Raw genomic sequence first — 26,037 nt, 5'->3', positions numbered from 1 at the left:
ATGAAATGTCAAAGAGCGTACAATTCTAAGGGGAATCAAAAAGTTCATTTGATGAAAATCAGTTTCGAAATGACCGAGATATCCAAAAACAAGGTGAAACAGAGATCCTAATACAAAGACGTGGCCTGTCGCCTTGTATAATTATCGCTTTTTTGGATATCTCGGCCATTTGAAAACCAATTTTCATCAAATAAACGTTGAATCCTTCATAAAATTACATGCTCTTTCATATTCCATAAGAGGTTTCTCATTATCTCACTTAGGAATGTTATAAACCTGAATCCTCACCTCAGCCAGTACTGTACAGTCCCTTTAAGCTAATAAACATAGTAAAATCAGCCTAAACAAAATAGTGAAAAGTTAAATCACCATCAGACTTCAAAGTCACGGAATTAAAGTTTGATTTGTTTTGATTTCACTTTTTCAGCCATGTGCAAATTAAGTACGTAAAGGCAATGATGCAAACTCTTGACTATCCCACTAATTTGTGCACAAAATTACATCATATAAATATATATATATATTTTTTCTCAATATTATAGCAACTATATTCATTCTGACTTGAAAGTTGTCATTGCCAAGTTATAGCCTCATGACAAACTTTGAAGTGACGGCTGCACATTTTTCTTTTTGCCATATAAAGAGGAAAATTACGATTTTTATGAATCAGTTGGAGACTATAGAGGTCACAACATCATCACTGTTTCAGATTTGCATTTGGGTTCCTACCAAATACCCATCTTCATGAAAACTTTAGACACTTTAAAATTCCCTCACTTTCATATTTTCGGTCCAATTTCCATGGAACCTCAACCATTTTGTTCCATCTGATTTTACTCTAGTTAAATGGAACCAACTTGAACAGAAAGTGGAATTACGACTCAAATCTAGGAAATAATGATTCTGCACAAAGGATACAATGAGATCTTTGTCGGTTTTGAATATTTAATTACAGCCAGTACTGGTTATTTTCCATGCACAATAGCAAGTTTTCATGTGTGAAGTTATTCGAGATGCAAAGATTATTGAACAAGCAGGCATGCATTCACACACAAAAGAATATCATTGGCTATGCATTCCTTCATCTATACACACAGTGTTGGTAATGATTCCAATCATAACACAACATATTACCGAGAGATACAGTGTATAATAACCAACAGAGGGGTGGGCCTTACAGATTTTATTACCTTCAGGCATCATCATATCACTCTTGTACCAAAAATATGAATACCATGTTGTCTGAACTTTCTTAACAAATTCTGTAAGGTAAGAAAGCACAAAGACCAAAAGAGTTTCTTGCCTTACAGATTTTTTTCCTTTCCTCACCAAGAACATGGCACTCTCACAGAAACACACTCTGGGGAATATGACTGCATTAGTTACACACATCTTGTACTTTGAGCAATAATTGTGACCGATACATAACGAAAGGGACTTTATGCATACTAGTAGTCCATAGTTGAAATATGACAACCGCAACAGATGAGACAGATGTTCACAAGTTTCATTTATGTTTCAAACATTTTCTTAACCCGTTGAGGACGGTTTGATTTTGCTACAACACGCATTTCCCATAGACCCCTGCCCGAGCATACTCGGGACTCGTCCTCAACGGGCTAACATCACTTCATATAACTTGGTTAACCAATAAATATTCCTCCCACACATACACATACAACACACACACACAAATACATATGCACCGCTGACTAGGATATATGTCTCATTGTCAGCTTTGTGACACACATCTCGACTGTCTGTCTGTAATCCACAAGCATTACACACATTCCTTGATACACTGGAAAATCACAACAGCATTTAATGCAGGTTTCTCCAATATATGACAATGGTAAATGCCAGGTTGCTTGGATTACTGGAAACATCAAGGGCACTGTGTACATGCACATCTGTCTGTACAGTACACTCTAAATGTATGGAATGATTTGACATTGTTATTGGGAATCATACAAATTACATATTTATCAAAACTGAAGTATAATGCTAAAAGACCACACCCAAAACAATTATCAAATGTCTGTTCCCTATGACAGTGGTAGAAAAGAAAACTAATATAAAATGAACATGTGAATTGGTCTTGAGATATTGGTCTTGAATACAGTCACTATGTGACTGAGACCTTTCTTCCTCTTTTCTTTTTTTTTTCAGTGAGATAATACAGTAATTTGTCCACACTCAATATGGTGAAACTAATAGCTGTTTGAGTTTGTCATCTTTGGCAAATATGTGATTAAGGCTCAGATAATTTTTTTTTCAAATCTCTCAAGAAAAAAGAGACTGAATTTCAACTCCATGTACCCTATGTGATCACATGGGCTTTAAAAACTACTGTACGAGTGGGAATTTTACCGTGATGAATTTTTTTACTTGGGCCGGATAATATGAATTTCGCATGTTTTTAACTCCACAGAATCAAAATACTACTGTTACATATAATAAGCAAAAAATATTTGTGTGCTGTTATTTTCCCGTCAGTTTCTGGTTGCGAGATATGTGTAAAAAAATCTCCACATCACAAGAAATGTCCACTTTTCCAGCAGTAGAAATTACATTTGTGAGTTTGTGGGGGAAAAGCAAATCTCTATTTTTAATCTTTGTGAATGATAACAGAAAAATCTTAAGAGTGATTTCAATACAAAAGATTGAATGACAACATCTTACATGTGAATGATAACACAAAATTTCAGTCTGAGTGATTTTAATGTCTAATCCTACACGGCACCATCTTAGACTTTAAATAACAGTAAAAGGGAAGCAGAGCATAGTAAAAGCTTCTTTACTGGATTACTTCCCTACCGCTAATGCACAAAGTAGCATTAAAATTGAATTCTTCACCCGACTACAGCACAAGATTTAAGGTTGCCTGTTTGCTGATTTAACTCTGCACTTCGATCCATTCTGGCTTAGCAACTAAATAAATATTACCTTCAAATATTTTCGGCATACAGGATCATCACACTTTTCCACTGCCGACAAACATTCTGACAAAGATGCACTCGTACACATGCGACAAACACTCTTTGATGAGATATACACATCCCCAAAGTCATGGCAACTCCTCATCAAGCAGCTGGGATTAAGACTCGGGGGGGAGGGGGGGAATGGCATGGAACACCCTTACTTCAGGGTGACATAGAGGTCGCTAGATTTATGTCGTGCGCTATCACCTTGCCATCCCATCCACAGGTCCGCAGTTGGTTGCTGAGCGTGTCCCACGACACCCCGTGTACAAAGTCATTGTGTGCATAGCTACGATAGCTGTAGGATAAGAAAAAAAAAGTTGTCCCAATTAAATGGAGTTCTGTTAATAGTGCTGAAACACTTATGTTCTGCTCATGGAGCACTCTAGCTCAAGTGTGATACAGAGTAAGCTGTTTGCATCATCTATTTCCCCTATATTTATGCCCAGTTTGTGTTTTCAAGTTGGTAAATTAAAAAAAAAAAAAATCATTCATTCACTCATTCAACTGTCAGAAACTTATGTTAAGAAATCTATATTAGAAAATTAGACTTTACTCTTGTGTGTACGCATGTCTGTATTTTGAGTGTATTTTGCATGTTAGAGAGAGGCAGAGTGAAAATATACACTATGCATTCGAATTCATTAATAGTTAAGGTCTGCTCATGTTGATTCAATGCGGTTCACTTGCACTAATGCTCTGCATATTTGCAGCATGTATACAAAATTCATTCTTTGTACCACATACAACTCTCCCAACTCCACTCAAACTAAACCTAATGTACTCACATCTGCTTGAGTTCAGGTTGTAGCTCAGTGACGGCAGCCGTGCAGTCATCAGACACAGATGCAAGCCAGAGGGGACTGGGGTGAAAACATATTCAATCATACTTTTGATTTAAGATGCACAACTTCACAAGTGAGAGGCAAATGACTAAATATAATGATATCAGTAATAATGATGTTATAACTACTATAACTACTACTACTACTACTACTACTACTACTACTACTACTACTACTACTACTACTACTACTACTACTACTACTACTATATACTTCTACTACTACTACTACTTTTACTACTACTACTACTATTACTGCTGCTACTACTGCTGCTGCTGTTGCTACTACTACTTCTACTACTACTAATACTACTACTACTATTACTACCACTACTACTACTACTACTACTACTAATAATAATAATTCACATTTATAAAGCGCATAATAATTAACAAAATTCTCTATGTGCTTGACATAATATATACAGTCAATCATAACATAACATACATGTATACAATCATCAATACCTGAACAGATAAGTTTTCAGTGCCTTCTTGAAAGAATCAAAGGAAGATATGCTTCTGATTGAAAGAGGTAATGAGTTCCAAAGACTACTACTACTATTTCAGGTCAACAACACCATTCGAGGAGGTGACTGAATCACACACTCTATTATATCCGTAAATGTTGCCATCTCTCCATTTTTTTAAATTTTTTTTTAGTCAAGAAAACTAAGGGGGAAATGAGAGCCATCTTCATTTCCCCCTTCAGAACTAATTACAAAATGCAAAGAAATGATGAATGTAAGCCCTAACAGTGTGAACACTCAGAAAGCATTTTCAACGTGGGGGTGGGGGGGGGGGGGGTGAAGCACTGCATTCACTTACTTTTTGGCTGAGAATGTTAGTCTGTGCACCGCCCTCGTGTGAGCTGATGTGACAAACGCAGCACTCTGCTGGCTGCGGGCATCCTGGATGGCAATGTTCCCACCTTCATCTCCTGCAAAGGATGCCAGAAAAGAGCAAAATCAACCATCATGCATCTTCCAATGAGGTAGTAAACAAGGACGTTCTTATCAAACATGTGATATCCAATTTAAAGGTAATTAAGCCTCTCAGCATACTGTCTTAAAATGGGTTCCATGACATTTGCTCCTGCAACAATTGCTCCCATAAAATGTCTGCACGCTATGCCAAATATAAATCTTACCTACAAACATAATCATAATCCTAATCCTTATCCTCATTTCACACTTAATCTGAAATGCTATCACTACCCTAACCCTTACCCTAAATCCTTGGAGAAAATAAGACAAGAGCAATTATTGTCACAGGAGCAAATGTCATGTCATCTTTAAAATGACATAAGAATGTACACCAACAGGTTTTTTGCTTATGGTGATAAGATTGGAGTAGGAGATACAATATTTACCACTGCATTGCAGCAGATTGCATGCAATCTGATTTCACATGGATATTGTGCAATTAAGGCATCAGTACGATCAGAAACACCTCAAGAGGGGGGGGGGGGGGGGGCGCGTACCGGGTGTACACTCCCTCTTTTATTTTTTGCTAAAAACAAAAGAAATGAAAAAGAAAAAATGGGGGTGATGCGTGTGCCCGCCTTTACTTTTGTTAAGATGCCTCCCCGTTAAAAAATTCCTGGATCCGCCCCTGATGGTGCACCTACCTACTGCGATGACATAGGATTCCCCTGGCTTCCACACCAGGCTTGTGGGGAGGGAGGCTGAGGGAGGACGTGGCAGCCGCTTGGCGGGCTTGGGTTTGCGAGTGTCCCAGAGCAAGACGGAACCATCCTAGAGGGGTGAGAGATTGGGTAGCAAAAAGTCACAAAATGTATACAGAATTTCATGTAAGACCAACCGTGTATCACAAAACCAACAAAAAGTTGCACCCCTTGATTTTATGTGAGAACTCAAAAAAGGTGAAATGCGTGAACCAAGTCAATTTTGAGTTTTCCATATTTTTCTGAAAGAGCTTTTCTTCTTCTATATCACTGTTAAGTTTGGGATCATGAAATGAATGGGAAAGTGGGTTTTCAGCAGTTTTCTCCGACCCTTTTTTGTTCATGTATTGTAATCAGGCATGTCTTAGAGGCCCCTCTTCATTTCTTGAAAATCCTTTGCACACTCTTCCCTTTCAACTCTAATAACTTTTGAAAGGATAATGCTACTGCTTTGAAAGTTGGAATTAATCATGGACAGAATGTGCTAATAGAGTATGGTCAATTTCAGCTTAATCTGATAATGCTGTCATTGTTGTTGCTCCAGCGGTTTACATCCTGTTTTTTGTCCCATTCATCACACAACTAGCATGGTTTGGTCAAGATTAAGCGCTTGAATAGACCCTGTACTTCAGAGCCTGTTTTCTCAGTTCACACTTACCAGTGTGTGCTTTCTTTCCAGTATTTAGGTAGGTCAGGTGAGTCCATTTGAATTGAGTTATACATCATTTTAAAGCTTAGAGTCTGCTCCTTCCAGAATCTGCCCTTAACTAGAAGTCCATGTCTGGCTAATTTTTGTTGGTCTTGTGGTGCAGGGTTACAAATACTGTCAGCTGAGAAATCAGCCTTGTTCTTGTCCTGGCATTTGGTGACATGACTAATATTACATCACAGTTCAAGAATTGAGTAAAAAGTAGTAGCATTCATATGATTCCCTGGTAATATCATTCTGTTAAGACATAATCTCTAGCATCATAACGAGAAGCATTCAGAGTGAACCGCTAATGCAGGAGATCCAAGAGGAAGAAAAATGCACTGGGTTTCTCTTTTTTTTTTTTTGTTGTTCCCCGTATCCATGTTCAAAATTCCATCTGCATTGATCATTTACATACCACGTACAGAATTCTATCTGACATCGATAAATGTTATGCTGACTCTGAACACACCAGACATTAAAATTTCCCTGGGGCTTTTTACTGTTTACTCTTATTTTTGAACTGTGATGCAATATTAGTCCTGTCACCAGATGACCAGGACAAGAGCAGTAATTTGACCCTGATGGCCACGTTCTTAGCCGATAGCATTTGTCACCCTGCACCACATAAACAGTGAAACAGACAACAGTACTACAACAGGATCCTGATGGAGCTATCATAGGGTGAGTTGAGTGCGAGTCTGCACAGACCTGGGAACAGGAAAGGAAGACGTCGAGCTCATTAGGACTGCAGGACACCTGTTCCACCTTGGCGGTGTGGGCGTGGAGGGTCCCTATTGACCTCTGGGTTGAAAGGTCCCACAGCTTGACCCTGGAGAGGAAAATCATATAACCATGGTAATTGCTTACCCTCAAAGTTGTACAACCAACATAGATCCATAGTAAAGGGATTGTCTATAGAGATAACTGCTTTCTACTCATAGGCTTGGTAGTACCGACTTCACAAAAAAGGATCTGTTAGACGACGCAGTGAGAAATGGCATTCTGAGAGACATTTTTGTGAGTCTCAGATGTTGAATTTAACATTATTTTTCACAGCTGGTCCACTCTTCATATGAAATAAGAATAAATCATCATCTTTTTGAAGAAACTAGTAAAAATGAATGCAGAAAACTAAAAGCAAATATCTAACACAGTTCATCAACAACTTCCGTGAGAAATATGAAAGTGTATATACACGTGAAGTCTTTTAAAACTCACAATTTGTCTGATGATCCACTGACTACCCTGGTCTTGTTGGAGTTGACGCTGACGGAGTTCACAGCATTGTCGTGCTCATACAGGTAGAAGAGATTGCGGAAAGAGCTTCTACTGTTCTCCAGCTGCCAGATCTCAATGGCACCTGCGACATTCAGGAAGACATACATACAGAATCCCATGGTAGAACTCTAGAAATTGTTTTCACTACATTGCAGAGGAGCAGGCTCTCTATAATTCAAATGACCACATATTATCACAAAAATTCATTACAAAATTATTCTGTAATTGGTCTGTTACATTTGTTTGTAGTTACCAGAACCATTATCTTGTAACTGACAAAATAATGTTATTGGATGAAAGCCCAGTTGAACAAAAAATGTCGTTCAAAAAGTCTATGACAATCTTGAAGATGTTACAGAAATATGTATATTTGCTTTACTTTCAATTGCTGATGTCTGACTAGCATTTTAAAGTTATGAATATAAAGTTTATAGCTTTAAAACTGTTTCTAACACACCAGCTGTAAAGTGAGGCGATCCACTTGAGGAGTCTCTTACACATTTTCATGCTCACCAGAATGCTGGGCAAAATGAGATACTAGCACAAGGACTGGTGTTTGCCTATGTTATACCGTAAACGCAGAAATTTTTGTGGTACATTACTTTTCGCATATATCACGCTATTTCTGGCTAATGCGAATTCTAAAACCCGCAAAAAAATCTTCACAATTTCCTCTGCACATTTTGAGTGGGTTGACTATTGCACAGTGTGAATTCAAGAACCCACGAATATGTTTTTTGAGCCTCTCAGCACGATTAATCACACGAAAATATCGACATTGACAGCACAAATCACTTACCGGAGTCAGATCCGATAGCTAGCCTGTTTTCATCAATCCACTCGATGTCTGTGATCCCTGCCTCAGTCCTCACCCCTGCGCTGCTACGGTCCGTCTGTGGAGCGTTGGCCGGGTCCTCAAAGAACCAGAGGGAGCCAGCCCAGAGGCGTCCTGTGAGCCCCGAGGCAGCTAGCACCAGGGACCCATCTGCAAGGGAGGTCAACAAAAAAATGGTTGACATATAGAATCCTTTCTGGGACCTAGAAACATAACTTAACCCTGGCTTCTCTTTATTTTGTTATTTTTCTGTCTCATGCATGCCTGGTATCACATGTGCAATTCTGTAGTTGCCACCGGCAACCTTTTCTATGCAATATCTATGGTATTATGAAATTAGTGCTGAAAGAGCCATTCTGAATCTAAGATAACTATCTTTTTTTTTTAACCCCCTCCCCCATTTTTTTTTTCTTTTTATTCTTTCCTACAGTGGTACAATGTTAAAAATAAATCATTTGTGTGGTGTGGAGGGAGAAACTTAAAAAAAAAAAAAACTAGAAATGTCGCTATGGCGACTGGTATGCCTCCGTCATAATGCATGATTCTCCTAATAGGTCTAGATAGTACATGTAGACAATGTGTGATTACATTTTCACAAAATTGGCAAAATATTAATATGGCAAGTTTGTCACAAATGTGTTGAATGTTCACCTTCCTTGACCTAGGTTTAATTGGATGAATAGGAGAGCATGTATTTCAGATTTAAGGACTTTAACTTGACTTTGACCCATTCATATGTTTATGCATTGAGCAATTTTCTAGGTATGGAGAAAAAGTGCAATTTCTGTATTGAATAGTAGATTGTTACCATTTTCACCTGGCCTTTGACCCTAAAATTCATAAGATAATCACTGTCAGGCAGAACATGCATAAATATGTAGTACGTTTCAAGATAACTTGAGCCACTTCCGAGATATGGAGGAAAAAATTAGTTCAGCACTTTCACTTGATCTTTGATCTTTTGACCTTTGAGGCAAAAACAAAAGAAAAAAATTTTCTAGAGAATCTCTATTAGGTCATACATGCATACACCAAGTGTAAAAAAAAAAAAACAATCCTGCTGGCATTGCATAAACATGAGGGAAATAGTAAAATTTTGAAGTGTTGCCATTGACCTTTGACCTCTGACCTTTGACCCCATGAACCCTAAATTCTCTAGATAATCACTGCCAGTCAGTACACTATGTTCCATGCAGATATCTTGAACAATTTCCAAGGTACAGAGAAAAAAGGTAAAGTTTTAATATTTTCACTTGACCTTTTGACCTTTGACCTTTGACCTCATGACCCAAACTTTCACCAGAGAATCTAAATTGGATAATACATGTATACACTAAGTTTCAAGAAAATATCTTCGGGCATTGCGTTGATATGGTGGAAATAATAAGATTTTATGTATTTGACCTTGACCTTTTGACCTTTGACCTTGAGCATGTGCACCCAAAAGTTGATAGGCACAACTTCACCCCCTAATACACATACATGCCAAGTTTCATTAGGATACCTCAAAAGGTTTTGATAGTTACCCTGTCCACAAAATTTATTACGGACGGACGGAAGGACGGACGGAAGGACGGACGGACGGACGGACGGACAACCCGAAAACATAATGCCTCCGGCACCACTTCGTGGCAGAGGCATAAAAAAAGAATCACTCTTATTTCACACTATGGAGGATACGTCACATTTGTACGATGCAAAGGTAAGCTTTATACAAAACTTGTCATGATGCAATACAAGTTGTCACAGGACTGAAATATTTAGTCAATGGGCCAGGCCAGATATAGGTACCACCTGAGGTGGCAAAACCTTTTTGGTGTCATTTTGTTTGTCGATCATAGATATGCTTATCAAGCTATGATAGCATTTCCAAATGAGTAGCTTAGTCATAATAAATGAATTTTTAACCAATTTGATCTCGTTGTTATATCCCTATGCTTCTGAATCGAAACTAACCGCTATACAAAGAAGAGCACTGTCTTCTGTATGTTCACAGATGTTCTGTTGTAAACGCGGTGCGCCTAGTCTTTATTCAAGGCAGCGAAGGGAATATCCAAAGGTTATGATGTCCACAGCGCTTAGTCTTTATTCAAGACGGCGAAGGGAATATCCAAAGCTTGTGATACAGTCTATCATTTTATCTAAAAGCAACAACAACAACAAAAGCAATTTGTTTTCCGTATTTTTCAATTATTTATCATTTTCCGGTGAAAACGCTACGGTGGAAACGCTGACACCACGCCAATGTCGCTTTATTTCCATCCAACAATAAAGATAATGCAAAAACAATGTACCGGTACACTACAATACATTATAATGAATAATACTGTAAATGAACAGGGTGAATTTTGTTTAAAACTGATGTATTTGTTGAGAGGGTAGTATAAAAACAGTATAGATAATCCCTTTATGAGGAACTTTAGATATGATAACGGTACATTGGTCTAGATAAAGACTAAGCGCACCGCGTGACAGCTGTGGACATCATAACCCTTTGCATATTCCCTTCGCTGCCTTCAATAAAGACTAAGCGCACCGCGTTTACAACAGAACACCTGTGAACATACAGAATACAGTGCTCTTCTTTGTATAGCGGTTAGTTTCGATGTCAGAAGTATAGGGATATAAAAACGAGACCAAACTGGTTAAAAAAATCATTTATTATGACTAAGCTACTCATTTGCAAATGCTATCATAGCTTGATAAGCATATCTATGCCCGACAAACGAAATGAAAGCAAAAAGGTTTTGCCACCTCAGGTGGTACCAACAACCCATTTTTCGAGCCTTGGCCCATGGACTAATTACTCTTCATTAAAAATGAACAGTCTTTCATACGTGTATATCTACAAATCCACATACCTTTTATAGTTGCTCACAGAATGACAAACACACACACAAAATAACCTTTACAGAGTTCTTGTAATCTTCTCTACTTACAAATGGTCCACAAACCTTGCTATACTGCCAAATTCATTCACATAATCATAATCAATCATGCTAAACCAGTTTTTTTGACAGTCTCTCTCTGCTCCGCTATCATTTTTCTCTTCTTTGGCTCTCTCATCCTACAGTACCATACAAAAAAAAAAAAAAAAAAAAAAAAAAAAAAAAAAAAATCAGCTCTCTTCTGCACTTTCCTCTGTAATTGATGTGCATATCAAAGTTGTTTTCTCAATCCACAGCAACACATCAGTCATCCTTGTGGAACCCCAACCACCCCCTCCCTCCCCCCCCCCCCCCAAAAAAAAAAATGAAGACTAAAAAAAAAAAAATTCAAAACAGTAAAAAAGACAGAAAAAAAGAAGCACTGCTTCCAGAAACTTTGAACAAAGCTCATAAATATTGAATCCTGTGTATAAGAGCACTCTGGCAAAATTATCAAATTTTCTCTTATCAACATCAGCATGTCCAATCCAAAGGTGACACATTACTGACACAAGCAATGAGGAAAGACACAGTCATCTGGCATTTTCTTTGATTTATTGCAGCGCATAATCTCTTTGGCAGAATGTACCACATATATTGACGTACAAAAGTTATTGCATCAAGCTGAATTGTAATTTAAAAATTAGATCTATACATTTTCAGTCATAGCTGTTTTGTTAAAATCAATAGCAAGAAAGCAGAGGCATTACTGAGTGATTGCTATAAGTGGGAATGGCTCTAAAGATGTTGCACAATGACCACAGAGGTAGCAAATGTAATTTTGCAAATTATGAGTCATTCAATTAGACTCCACATCAGTCATTTCATAAATTCCCTATCTTCCTTTTTTTTTCTTTCTTTCTTCTGACTGAAGCATGAGCTAGTTATGGTCACTACTGTACATTGCACTGTGACTGGTAACTATTTTTCCAAGGCACTTATGCATAATATACTGTTACGCTGTCTTCTCAAATAATCAATGCTACTGGCAGGTACAACTGTAATTGGCACTGTATCAATAACACCGCTATGAAAATGGACAAATACTGTTATTTCTGTAATTGCTTGATCCATGGGGTGACCTTGAAATGACTGGAGTTACTCATGCATCTAAATTCTATGCACTGTTTTAGAACGGTAAAGTGGGGTAACTGGAAGACTGGGAACAGGTTGAGAAATTCGCTCATGCATAGACTAACTGGGCAGGGGGTATAAAACTAATAATGCTATCAAACACCTTGAAGCATCTCATTTAAAACTTTCATTCCAGTGTCTTTTATCATTGTGATATTTTGGATTGTTTTACGTTTCACAGCTGTATACACGTTGCATTAATACAATTCTTTAGTAATTAAAAGTGCACAAAGAATATTTCAAGCAGAATATTATAAATGGCCTTATTTTTGTGAAGGTTTAATTTTTGCACATTTTGTGAATCACTATTGGGCCTCGACTTCAACGTGCAAAAATAATGACACCTGATCTTAATTGCATTAAATTTGCAGCACAAAAATATCACCGTGTTCACTTTGCAGCGTTTGGTGCCTTCCAAGCTGAGGCAAAACCAAGGAAATGGCGGGCTGGCCAATTAACATGAATGTAAGTACAATGCATGTCTAACATTATGCATATCCATCCTTTTACAATCCTCAAGCACAAGAGAGTACAGTGATCTTGGCTACTGAGAGTGCATGTTGTGTATACATGTGTGTGTGTATGACTAGTAGTTTTTGTGAATGAAAATCGTACGTTGACTGTAGTGAGAAAATACTATGCATATGTGACATTGGTCTGGGAGAAATGTTAAACAAAATATTTATCTTCAAGATATCATAAAAATGAAATGGGCTCCAATTATCCTACTTTAATGAACAATTAGTTGTTCCGGACACACTGCTCACATACAAGACTTGCCTGTTTGAGTGACAGCAAACACATGAAAACTGGATTCCAAAGATAAAAAATGTACATGCGTACAATTTACGGTTCACTGTGCTGAACCGTAAATTTTACGCAAGTGCATTACTTCCACCATGCAAATGATCTCCTAACAGCAAGATCTACGGATTGAAATGTATAAAATGAACAGGCAAATATCAGAGCTTGTTTTTTGTTTCATCAGGAAAATAATGCCCATAATTTTGAACACTTTTAATAGACTGGCCTCTTGTAGCAATGCCATCTGTGAAAAACTCAATGCGTAATTGTTGTGGAACTGGAGACAGCCTCTGGAAACACTGCAGCCTGCAAGGAATTGAGGGCAGCCACTGCAGAGTGGACATCTTCACAACGGGGGCACTTCCAGGGCTGGTCACTGGTGAACACCTTGTCTGGGATGCCACAGCAGTTTGAGTGCCACCACTCACCGCAAGACTCGCACTGTGCCATCTTCATGCGCGATTCCTGCGTGTTGGCATTCCACGGCATGCGACACATACAGAAGACTTCCATGCTGAGAAAGCGTTGCCGCGTTCGCTGCACCGACACTCTCTCACTGGCGGCTGGGAAGGGACGAATGGACTTTTCCTGCAAGCACTGCAGAAGGTGGTGGCGCATCGATGTTGCATTGTAGGATACCTGGCAAAGATCTTGCTGGTGCAGTGTGCTGACTGCATAAGCTATGGCAAAGAGTCCACTGTCAAAGGCATTTGGACAGGACTGAACTGACTGCACGTCCACAATGATCTCGGTCTCCTGAGAGCAGACAACACGGGCTATTTGCTTTCGGATTAAATCTGGTATCGTCCTGGCCCCCAAGCCATCATAGTATTTCACCACACCAGTAGTGCAACCAATTGAGGACACAAACACCCAGTGATGGTTACCATCCTGCATCAATTGCCCAAACTCTCCCTGCGCTGCTGAGAAAAGAAGGTGCCGTCCAAGGGCAGGGTCCTCAAAACCGTGCACAGAGGGGAATTTCTCCTGGATAAGATTCTGGGCCAGCAGCACAGTGACATCACTCAGGGGCTTCCTGGAGTCTGAGCAGAGTTCCGCCACTGTAGTCTTAGGCAGCTTTTTCATGTTGCATCTCGTACCACACCCTGATGGACTTGTGTTCTCTGGTCTTCTCCTTGCATCTACATCCTCCTTCCTCTGCTCCTGCAAGTCTCCACAGCATTCCTCCTCGTCCTCGCAGCAGGAATTGTCCTTCAGCATCTGCTCCAGGGATATGTGTTGCTCCTCCTGCTGTATCGCAGCCTCAATGCTCACCTTCACCGCTGTCAGCTGTTCACATAACTGGTCCAGAATAGACACGTCTTGGATCACGTATGTCTGTGAGACGAGATGCTGAAGGATCTTCCTGCACCTAGCAGCTCGGCTGGGTGCTGGGGTTGGTGGAACTGGAGCCGAATCACCTTCAGCCTGACTGATCAGTATCTGAGGTTGATGGGTATCTTCTCTTGGGCATCTGATAAAGGAAAAACAAGAGATATTCAGTTTTGAGTGAAGCTTTCTACCACAAATTCCTACGCTGAAACAGTATCTCTGCTGTAGAGTCAGAACAGGTAAAACTTTCACAGTATTAAACAGGAGTACTACAGTCACATGGTACAATGGCTTTCACTACACAGGTATGCCCAAAGATGTATGATTTGTTTGTTTGTTTGTTTGTTTGTTTGTTTGTTGTTGTTGTTGTTTTGGTGTTGTTGTTTGTTTTTTTTGGGGGGGGGGCAAGTAAGGTCAAGAGCAAACTTTCCAGTATTTCTTCTCACTAAGATAGGAACTACATGATAGTGAAGCATGATGTTGTCACAGCCTTTTTAGAGGGGAGGGCAACATTGGTATCATGGAAGGAAGCAAATGAATGTCAATAATGTGTAGCTAATGCAAATACCAAAATGAAATTCTTCACCAATCTTTATTGAACATGGTTCTTTTCTTGTTTTTATTTTATTTTTTTTTTTAGAACATGGATTACCAGAGCATTGTGGTGTTTTCAATTTTCCTGGTCAATATGAAAATCATCACTGCAAACCTTGTTATCAGTAACTTGGATAACTCAGCATTCTACTTGACAGTGACCAACATAAAACTCCATATTACCAGATGTTGTTTCTGAGACCATTGATTATTTTGAAGAAAAACAGAAGGGAGAGGGAAGATCCAACCATATCAATTCATAGCACAGCATCATGTAACCAAGATGGTCACAGAACATGCCGCCAGAATATTTTACCTTTTCCCACAGTCAGCTGAACAAGGAGCGACAGCCGGTGCATTTTGCCTCGCTACACCCTCCACTGACTCCCGCTGCCCTCGTACACACGGCTCTGCTCCACCTCGGAGCATTCTATCCCTCTCTGCTTCATACTCCTCGATAATACCACGCCCTGGTGTCCCTTGCTCCGTGCCTTGGTCCTCCACTCTGCCCCGCTCATCACCACTCTGCCCTCGTCCAGTCACCACCTGTGCTCCGCCCATTCCTTCTGCACCCAGTCCTGCCCTGCCCTCTTCCGACTGGCCTCTGCCTTCTTTACTCTGCACTTGAGTGTTGAGACCACCCTCTTCCTCCATGATGCCCTGGAGGTGGCTCCGAACGTCGGGTATGGCGCTCGCTTCCTGAACCAGCATCTCAATCTTCGCCAGGACCTTCTCTTCCTCTTGACTCCTGCGGCCAGGAATCTACAGGCATCAACAAGACAACATTTCAGTCACGTTTACTTCTTGCCAACATTGGTCACCGATGTCAGAAACAAAACCATTTTTTTTTTGGTTACACTTACAAGGATCTGACATAACTTCACCTTTATTGCAACTGTTGCAGGAGATAAATCATGTTAATCTAGTCTACTCTAAGTCATTGTCATACATGCAGAATGATCAGGAATGTGAATCACATTGATTTATAAAACTTTGAGTTCTTATTTGAAATAACATGATGCCACTGTGCCCTTTTCTTTCAAGAGGAACCAAGGACCACAAATTTATTTGTGAAATACCATCCTCAAGATATGTATGGTGCATACAGGACTTACTGGGGCAAGGTCATGTCCTTGGTGTTCATCTTTACTTGGGAATTTGACATAGATCCTCCTCTCCCTCTGCACAGGTATGCCGCTGGCCAGATTCTTGCGTAATTTCTCTGATGTGGTCTTCCGCCTCCATACAGAGTCTGCGCTGATCTACATTTGTAGGTAGAGTAATATTAAGCAAAATGGGCATTTCATTAAATGCTGCCTAAAGTGCTGATGTATACTTGTATTTGAAATCTCAAATCATTATCATTGATTATCAATAATCAATTAAGTCTTTAGGGAGGATGGGACAAGAAGTACATTTCCAAAATGCATTCCAAAATCGTCCTTCCAGACTCATATTTCCACATAGCAGATATCAACACGATATACGTTGACTGAGAAAGCCATTTACTCTACATGTATGTGGTGTGCCATCTGTTCTCAACAGTAAGACTTACAGCATAGCCTGGAAACTTGAGGATGTCACGATAGGTGATCTGGGCCGGGCAATCCAACTTTGTGCCAACAGTTCTCTTTCGCTTCTGCTTGCCCTGCTGGCGGCTGTCATCTGGCTGCAGTTCAGAGTGAGGATGATAATGGAACAGCAAAAACATAAACAACTCGACCCATTGACTCATAATTAACATCGTGAAAAGCACAACATATGATGAATGCTCAGACATCCACCCCTAATATACATCAAGCTCTTTTGTATTTAAGGCTTTAGCTCAACAACCAAGGAACAATCATCCTTGCAATGAGGCGATACTTCCCTGAGCGTTTATTGGTTCCAGTGAGATATCTTAGGGAATTGTAGCACACGCTCTTGTCTACACAAAGTTTAGTCAACACAACATGTAGCTTTTCCTAGCTTTTATGTCATGACAGTACATGTATATCAGTCTTGTTGCAATGGTTAACTGAAATACTTGGAGCTTTTAATACATTTTTGTATGTGCGTACACTGTAAACTTCTTCATAAAATAGGCCCCAGATGAATTGAATGACATGAAGCAGAGGAACAAAGAATGAGACATCCTCATGTCTACACACTAGCAACAACAAAGTCAAAGTAACAAGACACATACTCAAATATGTTTTACATTTGGATTTTGTTTCTTTTTTTAAATCACTTGTCATCATGACTCCTGCATACCTCATTATTGATGGCTTCCAAAGACCGCCGCTTCTTCGCCAGGTGCCTGTCACGGCCATGCTTACAGTCCAGCATTTTGATGCCGATGACGATGTAGGGCACATGGTCAAATGCGATGTGACCCTGCCGCAGCTTGGCACTGTCCTCCCAGCAGATCTTGTGATGTGCCATGGCAAAGCCTGCCCCAAACGAATGGATCATTGACATAAATATTCAAAAAGACAACTTACAAATGCATAAAAATAAACAAAAAGATGAATATGCCTGCCAGGAAGAAGCATGGGTGCAGTTCTCGGCTGCTGAAAGCATAGCCAGCACTCTAACATGCAGTTTAAGCTGAAACATTAAGCTACAAGTAGATGTATGTTAGGCTGCTCAAAGGAATGTTGCTTGTGTACAGCAGATTATACACTGTATCTATACTTAAAAAAGAAACTAAGAAAGTATAAAACAAAAAATGATGCTAGCTCAATTCTCTGCCTGCACTCACGTAACATTATACTATTTCTATGTAAATTACAAAACAAACATTTAAAACACTGAAATACATTCCACATTCCACTCTACCACAGTACTACAAACTTCATACCCCTGCCAATCTCTAACCTACTGGCGCATCTTGTATAAATGTGTATGGTATGACATATTTCTACAATAGTAGGTTCACACATAGCATTACCATGTGACACTGTCCTAAACATTTCATAAAATAAGCAGGGGATGCCAGTTTTTACATAGAATTAAAGAGATGGCTTGAAATACATCTGCACACAAAAGAACCTTAACTTTGATACTACCAGGGCCTGAATTCAGGCTTTTGCCTGGAAACTAGCATCCCTGAATATAATCATGTACATCAACATGTAATAAGAACGAATGGCCACATTTAGCTGAAGCAAGAGAAATGAAGGATGGTCTTTACCTTCTTTGCCAAAGTCCTTGCTCTGTCGGTATGTTGAAAATTTGGTCCCTGTAACCAGCTCGTACTCTCGACGAACCCGCTCCGCACTTTCCACGTTGGCAACATAGCCGAACGTTGGTGCGAACTGAACAGCAAAACCCAGCTTTTCGATTGAATGCGTTTCTTCTGGCCCTGAAATAGCACAGAATTGGACAGTTTGGTTCTTCTTTCAGTAACTTATTACACACTGTAGATACTTTTTTTTTCTCATTTAGATTCTTTATCAGCTGAAGTATGAGTCTTCATAATATTTGCTATCAGTTTTGTCTACATAACCTATCATGCATGGATTTAAGATTCAAAGAGAATTAACAAAAAGCTTTGTTTAGAAATGTGGTAAAATAGCTCTTCTGGGATTGGAGTGTGCTTTAATAGCATAATGTAAAATTCCACAATATCAATGTTTCTACCATTATCTCAAGTCTAAGTTAAAGTCTTTGGAGAATTGGAATTTGTTCTTTTTTTATTAGCTTTCTCTTTTCTCATGCCATCTTTATGCGCAGCATTTTTCACTGATCAATAATGGTATCCAGAGTTAAACATGAATGGTATATAATATGTATAATGTTAAGATATATAACATGTATTCCTCCTTCAGCAAGAGTGCTTATATTCTCAAAACACAAATGCACATTTCCTGCAGCTGGAATTAAACATTTATTCTGGAAAATCATATGCTGGTAAATCAATGCATGGTACACATCATACTCTTCCTTTTCACCTACTTCGTACCCTGTAATTGGAGGTGGATATGACATGATATTTTTAAAGTAAAAGTTTGACGCTACTTGATCTTGTTTGCCAGAATTTCAGTTTACAGCAATAATACGGTAACAATTTGCATTATGCCATCAGCTAGCAAGTCAGACCTATCCAGATTTCTAACCTAAGAAGAACCAAACTATCTAATTCTGCTGCCATGATTTGCATTGTCCAAAAGTGCATCCATTGTATGCTATACCATTGCCATGTATGTGTGTATAGTAATGAACACAGGTTGTATGTGCAAGTACACGTGCACTTACAAATTGTATTATATTCCACATACTAAGAATCTTGCTATAGGATTGGTCAAGAGCTGATCACGTGATTAAGCGTAGTTTTGCCCATCACATCACCTGAGAAGAAAAGTTTGTTACACTGTAAGTTGATAGTCCCTTTTGTTTCGCTGATCTCTACAGTCCATACAGTCCTAATGCGAGATGAGTACACGCGAAATAAAAGTATGTTGCACTGTGGACTATCACTTAACTAGGTCACTTGATAGTCCACAGTGCAACGCACTTTTAATTTGGTGCCACGCAGTGCACGGAGCAAATTCTTTGTTTCGCCATCACTCTACGCGCATACATCTGAAGTACTGCAGTAAACTACGTAGCCTAAGCCCTAAGGATACTCAGTACCTAAAGGCAGCTAAAACGATTTCAGATGAGGAATAAAATGGGAATATCTAGGACCCTAGATGTGGAATATAAAGCCTAATCAACTTTTAGTTTCAGGCAATGAGACAAACTATCACTTCCTCGGCGATCTGAATGTGTACACTATCTTTCCTCAGCTGCGCTTCGGAAAGATAGCTACATCCAGATCGCCTCGGAAGTGATAGTTTGTCCCATCACCTTCACCAACGTTGATTATTTGCTTACTATACATAGTATACTATGTCTACATGTGACTACAGGCCTACATGTGACTGCCCGCCTGCAAACCGCAAGATACATTGATATGATATAATGGAGAGTTTTATTGCTATTATTTTAAGTAACTAACAAAGTATATGTTAGTAGCAAGCCCCAGAGAAGAACGATATCCATTATGCCCCTCCCTGCTCCCCTCCCCCATATCTTACTGGTACTACTTAGTACCCTAAAGTACCCTTGGCCTTGTTTGCTTATGCACAGATGCACGCATGCACACATTAATTTGGCAAGTGGTATGGTATTCATGGGGGGGGGGGGGGGAGATCGGGGAGGAGGAGTGATACATACAGTATGAAAGTCTTGCCCATGACATGCTACATGCAAAATAAAATATGGGGGGCTTGAAGTGCAATGTAGTCTAATGTGGCTGTGTGTGTTTTCTAGGGTTTAAGGGTTGTGACAGGGTTTTGTGGTTTAGGTTTAGTTTGATGTGAGGATGAGGGTTTAGGTTATCTGAGGGTAAAATTAATGTTTGGATTAGCGTGCAGATGTTTCAGGGGAGCAATTGTCGCAGGAGCAAAATTAGGCATACTCGTGAAATAGGTCTAGGTACCATCACTGCGTTGCGTACTTACTATGGCGGCTTGCCTGTTTATACTTGTGAATTCAGCTCCATCGAGTTGCGTTCAACGGTACATACACAAGCACAGCAGTGGGGCTTTCTTCCACAAAATAGGCCTTATAGTAATACTCGTGAATGCAGCCCCACCAAACAGCGTTTAGACGTACACGCGATACAGCAATGGGGCTGATTTCCACAGCATAGCATCTTCTGTCCTTCCTTTCTCCCGTTTTATTCCTTTGCTCTTCCTTTTTCTTTCTCCCTATAATTCTCGGAAAGACTTCCTAATGTCCCTCAATATGAGTAGATTAGATCTAATTTAACCATAAATATAACCCTAACCCTAACCTAACTAAGCTTGCTTGCTTGCTAACGCACAGATGCAGGTGCATTGCGATAGGGCCGATTTCACGATTTTGACAGCAAATGTTATGGAACCACTTCCTAATGTGGACCCTATGTTGTCATAGACTCATCTATATATGACAACAATGATCTTGAGTTCTCCTAGTCCTAGACAAGACTGGAGATCAGTGCCAGTGGTAGACTCTAGTCTCTACTCCAGGGGGGTGTTTCATCAACGTTTGTCAGTGCAAAAAGTTGTCATCGCTGACAATCACCATAGTAACGGTCAGTGACCAGAGAATCTCAGCCAATCAAAACCAAGGATTTTGCTGAAATTGTCAGCGCTGACAAACGTTGATGAAACACCCCCCAGTTCTGGTAATTATTGACTTGTATAAAGCTACGGACTGCCCGATAAATCTGCCTCCTGTTGTACTATAAAAGATACCCGTCTGTCTGTTACGAGGGGCTGACAACACAATCACCGGAGCCTACATTCGATTTCGGCCGGGCCAACCGTACAAATTACCGACCATACAGTCAACAAGAGGCGAGAGGCAGATGTATTGCGCTATGAATTGAAATTGTTACAATGTACGTTACAATACGAGTTAGGAGGTTGTTTTTTATCTAACAATGTTTAGAGTCCTAGATCTAGCTAGGGTGCCTAGCTAGACTAGAAAACTACCTGACTACTGGGTAGCTCGCTCGCCGCGGCACGCAATCAATCCGCGAACTGATGAAGGCATAATCTCCAGGGGCATTTCATGAAGCGTTTTGTTGGATATTTTGTTTGACAAAACTGTTAAAAGCTACGGAAATCCTTGACCGACAAGTGTGTCTAATTCCGCGAAAAACTTCTCATTTGTAGTAACGACATTTGCTGGGTCAGTTTATCGCTTCTTAGACAGACACCATTGATACATACGCCATTGCGACGGTTTCCACCGTTCTGGCTGAAACGCAACTTCGACCCAGTTCCCCTCACATAAAAATGGTTATTTTTTTTTTTTTTTCCAGCTTGGTTTTCAAACCAATCTGGAAAAAAATGTATACAGGATTAATCAGTAAACATTTTGACTCCCCTCTTCCACTGTTTCCTCCTGTTGTCTGATTGTTTCCTCCACTTCTTTGCAGTGCTCCCCAATTCATCGCCGCCTTCGTTTGAAAATGATCGCATGAATTAACGTCTATGGCAAGCCAGATTCTCCATACAATCACTATATCAGTACACTAAAGTACTAGTAAGTTGCTCGAGTGCTAAATTTAACTTTGTAATATTGTGAATGAGCATTTGGAGCGCTGCATAGAAGTGGAGGAAACAACCAGATAACAGGAGGAAACAGTGGAAAAGGCGAGTCAAAATGCACTGATTAATCCTGTATAGATTTTTTTCCAGATTGGTTTGAAAACCAAGCTGGAAAAAATAATAATAACCATTTTTATGCGGGGGGAACTGGGTCCAAGTTATGTACTTTTCAGCCAGCCAGAACGGTGGAAACCGTCGCAATGGCATAGATATGTATCAATGGTGTCTAAGAAGCAAAAAACTGACCCAGCAAATGTCATTACTATAAATGAGAAATTTTTCGCGGAAGTAGACATACTTGTCGGTCAACTGAAATCCTTGCATCTGATTGGCTGAGAGCAAAAATGCTTCATGAAATGCCCCCGGGAGGGGGGGGGGGGGGGTGTTTCATCAATTTAGTCAGTTGTCAGTTCTGACTATTTCAGTAAAATCCTTGGTTTTGAATGGCTGAGATGTTCTGGTCACTGACTGTTAGTGTTATGCACTTGTCAATTGAAGTCCCGGCCCATGGGTACCCGGGGATGGCCGGGACTTGCAACCAAGTTGGGCGGGGATTTCAGCATTTTTTTCGCCCGGGTGGGTCGGGAATAGACCGGGCTTTGTCGGGGGAAATTCACTTAATTTGCCCCAGTGGGCCGGGGATGTACCGGGGTGTTGTCGGGGGAAATTCAATTATTTTGCCCCGGTGGGTCGGGAATGGACCGGGGTTTGTCGGGGGAGATCCACTTATTTTGCCCTGGTGGGTGGGGAATAAACCGGGGTTTGTCGGGGGAAATTCGCTTCAACCAAATGGCAGGCATTTGGGGCGGGAATTTTGGCCGGGATTGAGCCAGATTTTGCTTGAGAGTTGATTATGACTTGTACCATTTCCAGTACGGTAATGTGACCATAAATTATTTCGCTTGACTAGCAATTCCCCGCTATTGAGGACTCCGTAACGTTGCCCAAAAGTTGCGTAAACGCATGAATCACATAAAGAGCCTAGCGCGAAACATGCGCGATTTGCACATTTCATGAATTTTTCTGACGTGGAACCTTCGATCGTATTGTCCGCGGATGTGCGCCAGATCGGCGCTTTACGCCATTCCACGCGGGCGGGCTCGGTCACACTGCCCAAAAGTTGCGTAATCGCATAAATCACGTACCGGTGACTAAGAAATTTGGTTTTGTGTGCTTGTCCGTCGAGAATTTTACCATTTTCGCTGATTTACGCAATGAAAAAACACCGATGAATTGCGCAAGAACTACGGAAAGATCACGCAAAAATATAGCGCCACAATCATACGTGAGTTGTTAGTGATACATTAGTGATTCCTCGATCAGTATTTCGTGAGTATTTACCGTGTTCTGTTAGAGATACATAGGCCTACGCCAATATTTTTTTTTCAGTGATTTTCAGTGATACGTAGGTGTTTCAAGCGCAAACATGCGTCATTGTTTATAGTCTGCTTTTTTGTCAGTGGAGAGTCGTTGGTGAACGCGGTAGCGGCAACATTTTTGTGAACAATCGCTGATGTTTCGCGCATTGTTCGCGTAAGAACCACGCAAACTACACAAAAATTACGTAAAACAGCACAATACTGCGTAAAATTTTTACGCGAAGCCGAGTTTTGAGCTCCTCAAAACATGGAACTGCGTAAAGTGCCGATCCGGCGCACATCGGCTGACAACTACGAAGGTTCAAAATTGTAACGTTAGACAAACTCATGAAATGCGCAAATCGCGCATCGTATCGCGTAAAATAAAGCTCGAATTTCTTACGTGATTCATGCGTTTACGTGACTTTTTGGGCAGTGTGACAGGTCCTCAAAAGCCAGGTTTTTGAGCAGCTCAAAACTCGGCTTCGTGTAAAAGTTTACACACTTCTAGGCAGTATTGCGCTGTTTTAGTTTTTACAATTTTTGCGTAGTTTGCGTTGTTCTTACGCGAACAACGCGTGAAATATGCGTGGAATATCAGTGATTGTTTGCGAAAATGTTGCCGCTATCACGTTTACATGTATATGCGATTCATACGCAGTTAATTGTGATAAAGCGCAGATTATGCGTGATTTTCCATGGACCTCTGTCGTCAGGCGTCGCGCACAATCATGAATTCGCCTTATTTGGGGCCTTTGCGTGCCTATGCGCTGATTAGTGATTTTTTAGTGATATTTCCGTAGTTCTTGGGCAATTCATCGCGTAAATCAGCGAAAATTCTCAACGGACAAGCACGCGCAAAACCAAATTTCTTGCGTGATTCACGCAAACTTACGCGACTTTTGGGCAGTGTGACCGGGCCTTGAGGGTCGGGACTTGGCCGGGGATTTCTATACAAATATGCCCGACTTGTCGGGGACTTGGCCGGGGATTTCTGCACTAATATTGCCCGGACTGTCGGGGAATTGGCAGGGGATTTCAACTTCAATTTTGCCCGGCCTGCCGGGGACTTAGCGGGGGATTTCCGTGAAAATTTTGCCCAACCTGTCGGAGACTTGGCCGGGACTTGGCCGGGTAGTGTAACATGCAAAATTGCAAGTGGGATGCAATGCAAGTCCCGGCCTAACTATACACAGCCCAGTCGCCGCTGTACATACGTAGCGCGACAGGGCTGTACCAGCGAAGCTCCAAACACGAAGAGGGTCCAACGATCGCATGCGATCGGATTGAATTTTGATACTTTAGATTATTTTTTTGTCACTTCAAACTCATCTGATGAATAAAATGATAATGAGACTTCATATCTATGCTATGAATATTGAAATTTAGATTTAATAACTTACCTAAAATGATGGCTATATGCAGCATGTGTGAACGGTTCACGAACGGTACATCGTCTTTCACGCCAGGCCATTTCCAATATCCGGGAGGTCACATGATCTGAATGCCCTTTCAAAAGGTCGCGCTGTCGACCGTGCTGCTACACCAACACTCAAGCAGCGCATCGCACGCACGCAAAAGATTTCCGCCGAGATCAAGGCGCCATTTTGAATTCTGCAACGATAAACCCCGACGGTGTTAGGGAATCCGCCAGAAAGTATCATTTTTTGGTTCCACGGACTTATCACGAGGGCTCTCAATGGACTTACGAACCTTCTGTAATACAAGCATGCACTTAAGGTGAGTAACGTTTGGTAACGTGTACATTGTTTATAAAGAACGTATAAATTTTCATAAGTTTTGTAGTTGTGTTGTGGTTCCCCACTTTGAAGGTGCCAGCTCGCTGGTCAGACCCTGTATTCGCGTAGCGTATTAACAGCGTCTGGTCGGGCTAGTCCCGGCCATCCCCGGGTATCCATGGGCCGGGACTACAATTGACAAGTGCATTAAATTTACTATGGACTAACGTTAGATTGTCTAGACAATATCTAGGCCTAAGAGAGAGCGACTGACAACTTGTCAGCATCGCTGACTTTCGTGAAACGGTGCCCTGGGCCTGGGGGGCATTTCATGAAGCACTTTGGTCAGATATTTTTCTGACAAACTGTTATAAGCTACTGAAATTCTTGCATCTAATTGGCTGAAAGCATTTTATTCGACAAATTTGTCGAATAAAATGCTTCATGAAATGTCCCCCTCGTCATCCCGCATGGTCGGCCCAGCTCAGCGAGCGAGAGCGGCGGGCGCAGGTACACGTACCGTGCCGTGCCCTTTTCTTGCGAGCTCCGATCAATTTCACACGTTTTCAAACACTTCCCTCACCAAACCACTATGATTATTCCACTTGATTGCCACATATTTACCTCTATTATGTTGCAATGCCTCTAGGTACGATTCCATTGTTGTTGGAACATTTTGCTCAGGCGAAGACATCTTCAC

The 26,037-nt window shown here is 40.6% G+C and overlaps 2 protein-coding genes across 2 annotated transcripts; both read right to left on the bottom strand.

The window, feature by feature from the left end:
• Positions 1 to 927: 927 nt before the first annotated feature.
• Positions 928 to 26,037, bottom strand: LOC140229048 (methylosome protein WDR77-like). Its single transcript, XM_072309310.1, has 8 exons — positions 25,962 to 26,037; positions 8,284 to 8,469; positions 7,425 to 7,566; positions 6,915 to 7,035; positions 5,456 to 5,582; positions 4,654 to 4,765; positions 3,770 to 3,844; positions 928 to 3,279 (listed from the first exon to the last, which is right to left on the bottom strand). The coding sequence occupies exons 1-8, from the start codon at positions 26,029 to 26,031 to the stop codon at positions 3,144 to 3,146; spliced, it is 969 nt and encodes a 322-aa protein (XP_072165411.1). The 5' UTR covers positions 26,032 to 26,037; the 3' UTR covers positions 928 to 3,143.
• Positions 13,440 to 21,864, bottom strand: LOC140228387 (uncharacterized). Its single transcript, XM_072308608.1, has 8 exons — positions 21,860 to 21,864; positions 19,050 to 19,057; positions 18,286 to 18,456; positions 17,364 to 17,542; positions 16,666 to 16,779; positions 16,226 to 16,372; positions 15,427 to 15,872; positions 13,440 to 14,658 (listed from the first exon to the last, which is right to left on the bottom strand). Exons 1-8 carry the CDS (start codon positions 21,862 to 21,864, stop codon positions 13,440 to 13,442), a joined length of 2,289 nt encoding a protein of 762 aa, XP_072164709.1.

Source organism: Diadema setosum, chromosome 5 (genome assembly GCF_964275005.1).
Source record: "Diadema setosum chromosome 5, eeDiaSeto1, whole genome shotgun sequence".
Lineage (NCBI taxonomy): Eukaryota > Metazoa > Echinodermata > Echinoidea > Diadematoida > Diadematidae > Diadema > Diadema setosum.
This window is presented reverse-complemented; position numbering and strand designations above follow the sequence as displayed.

Coding starts and splice junctions, on each gene's coding strand:
- LOC140228387 (XM_072308608.1), bottom strand. Junction 16,780..17,363: donor TGGAAGCCATCAATAATGAG/GTATGCAGGAGT, acceptor TCTGAACTGCAG/CCAGATGACAGCCGCCAGCA. Junction 16,373..16,665: donor TCAAGTTTCCAGGCTATGCT/GTAAGTCTTACT, acceptor CTACAAATGTAG/ATCAGCGCAGACTCTGTATG.
- LOC140229048 (XM_072309310.1), bottom strand. CDS start 26,031: ATGTCTTCGCCTGAGCAAAATGTTCCAACAACAATGGAATCGTACCTA. Junction 3,845..4,653: donor CTAACATTCTCAGCCAAAAA/GTAAGTGAATGC, acceptor TTTTCACCCCAG/TCCCCTCTGGCTTGCATCTG. Junction 3,280..3,769: donor CAACCTGAACTCAAGCAGAT/GTGAGTACATTA, acceptor CTTATCCTACAG/CTATCGTAGCTATGCACACA.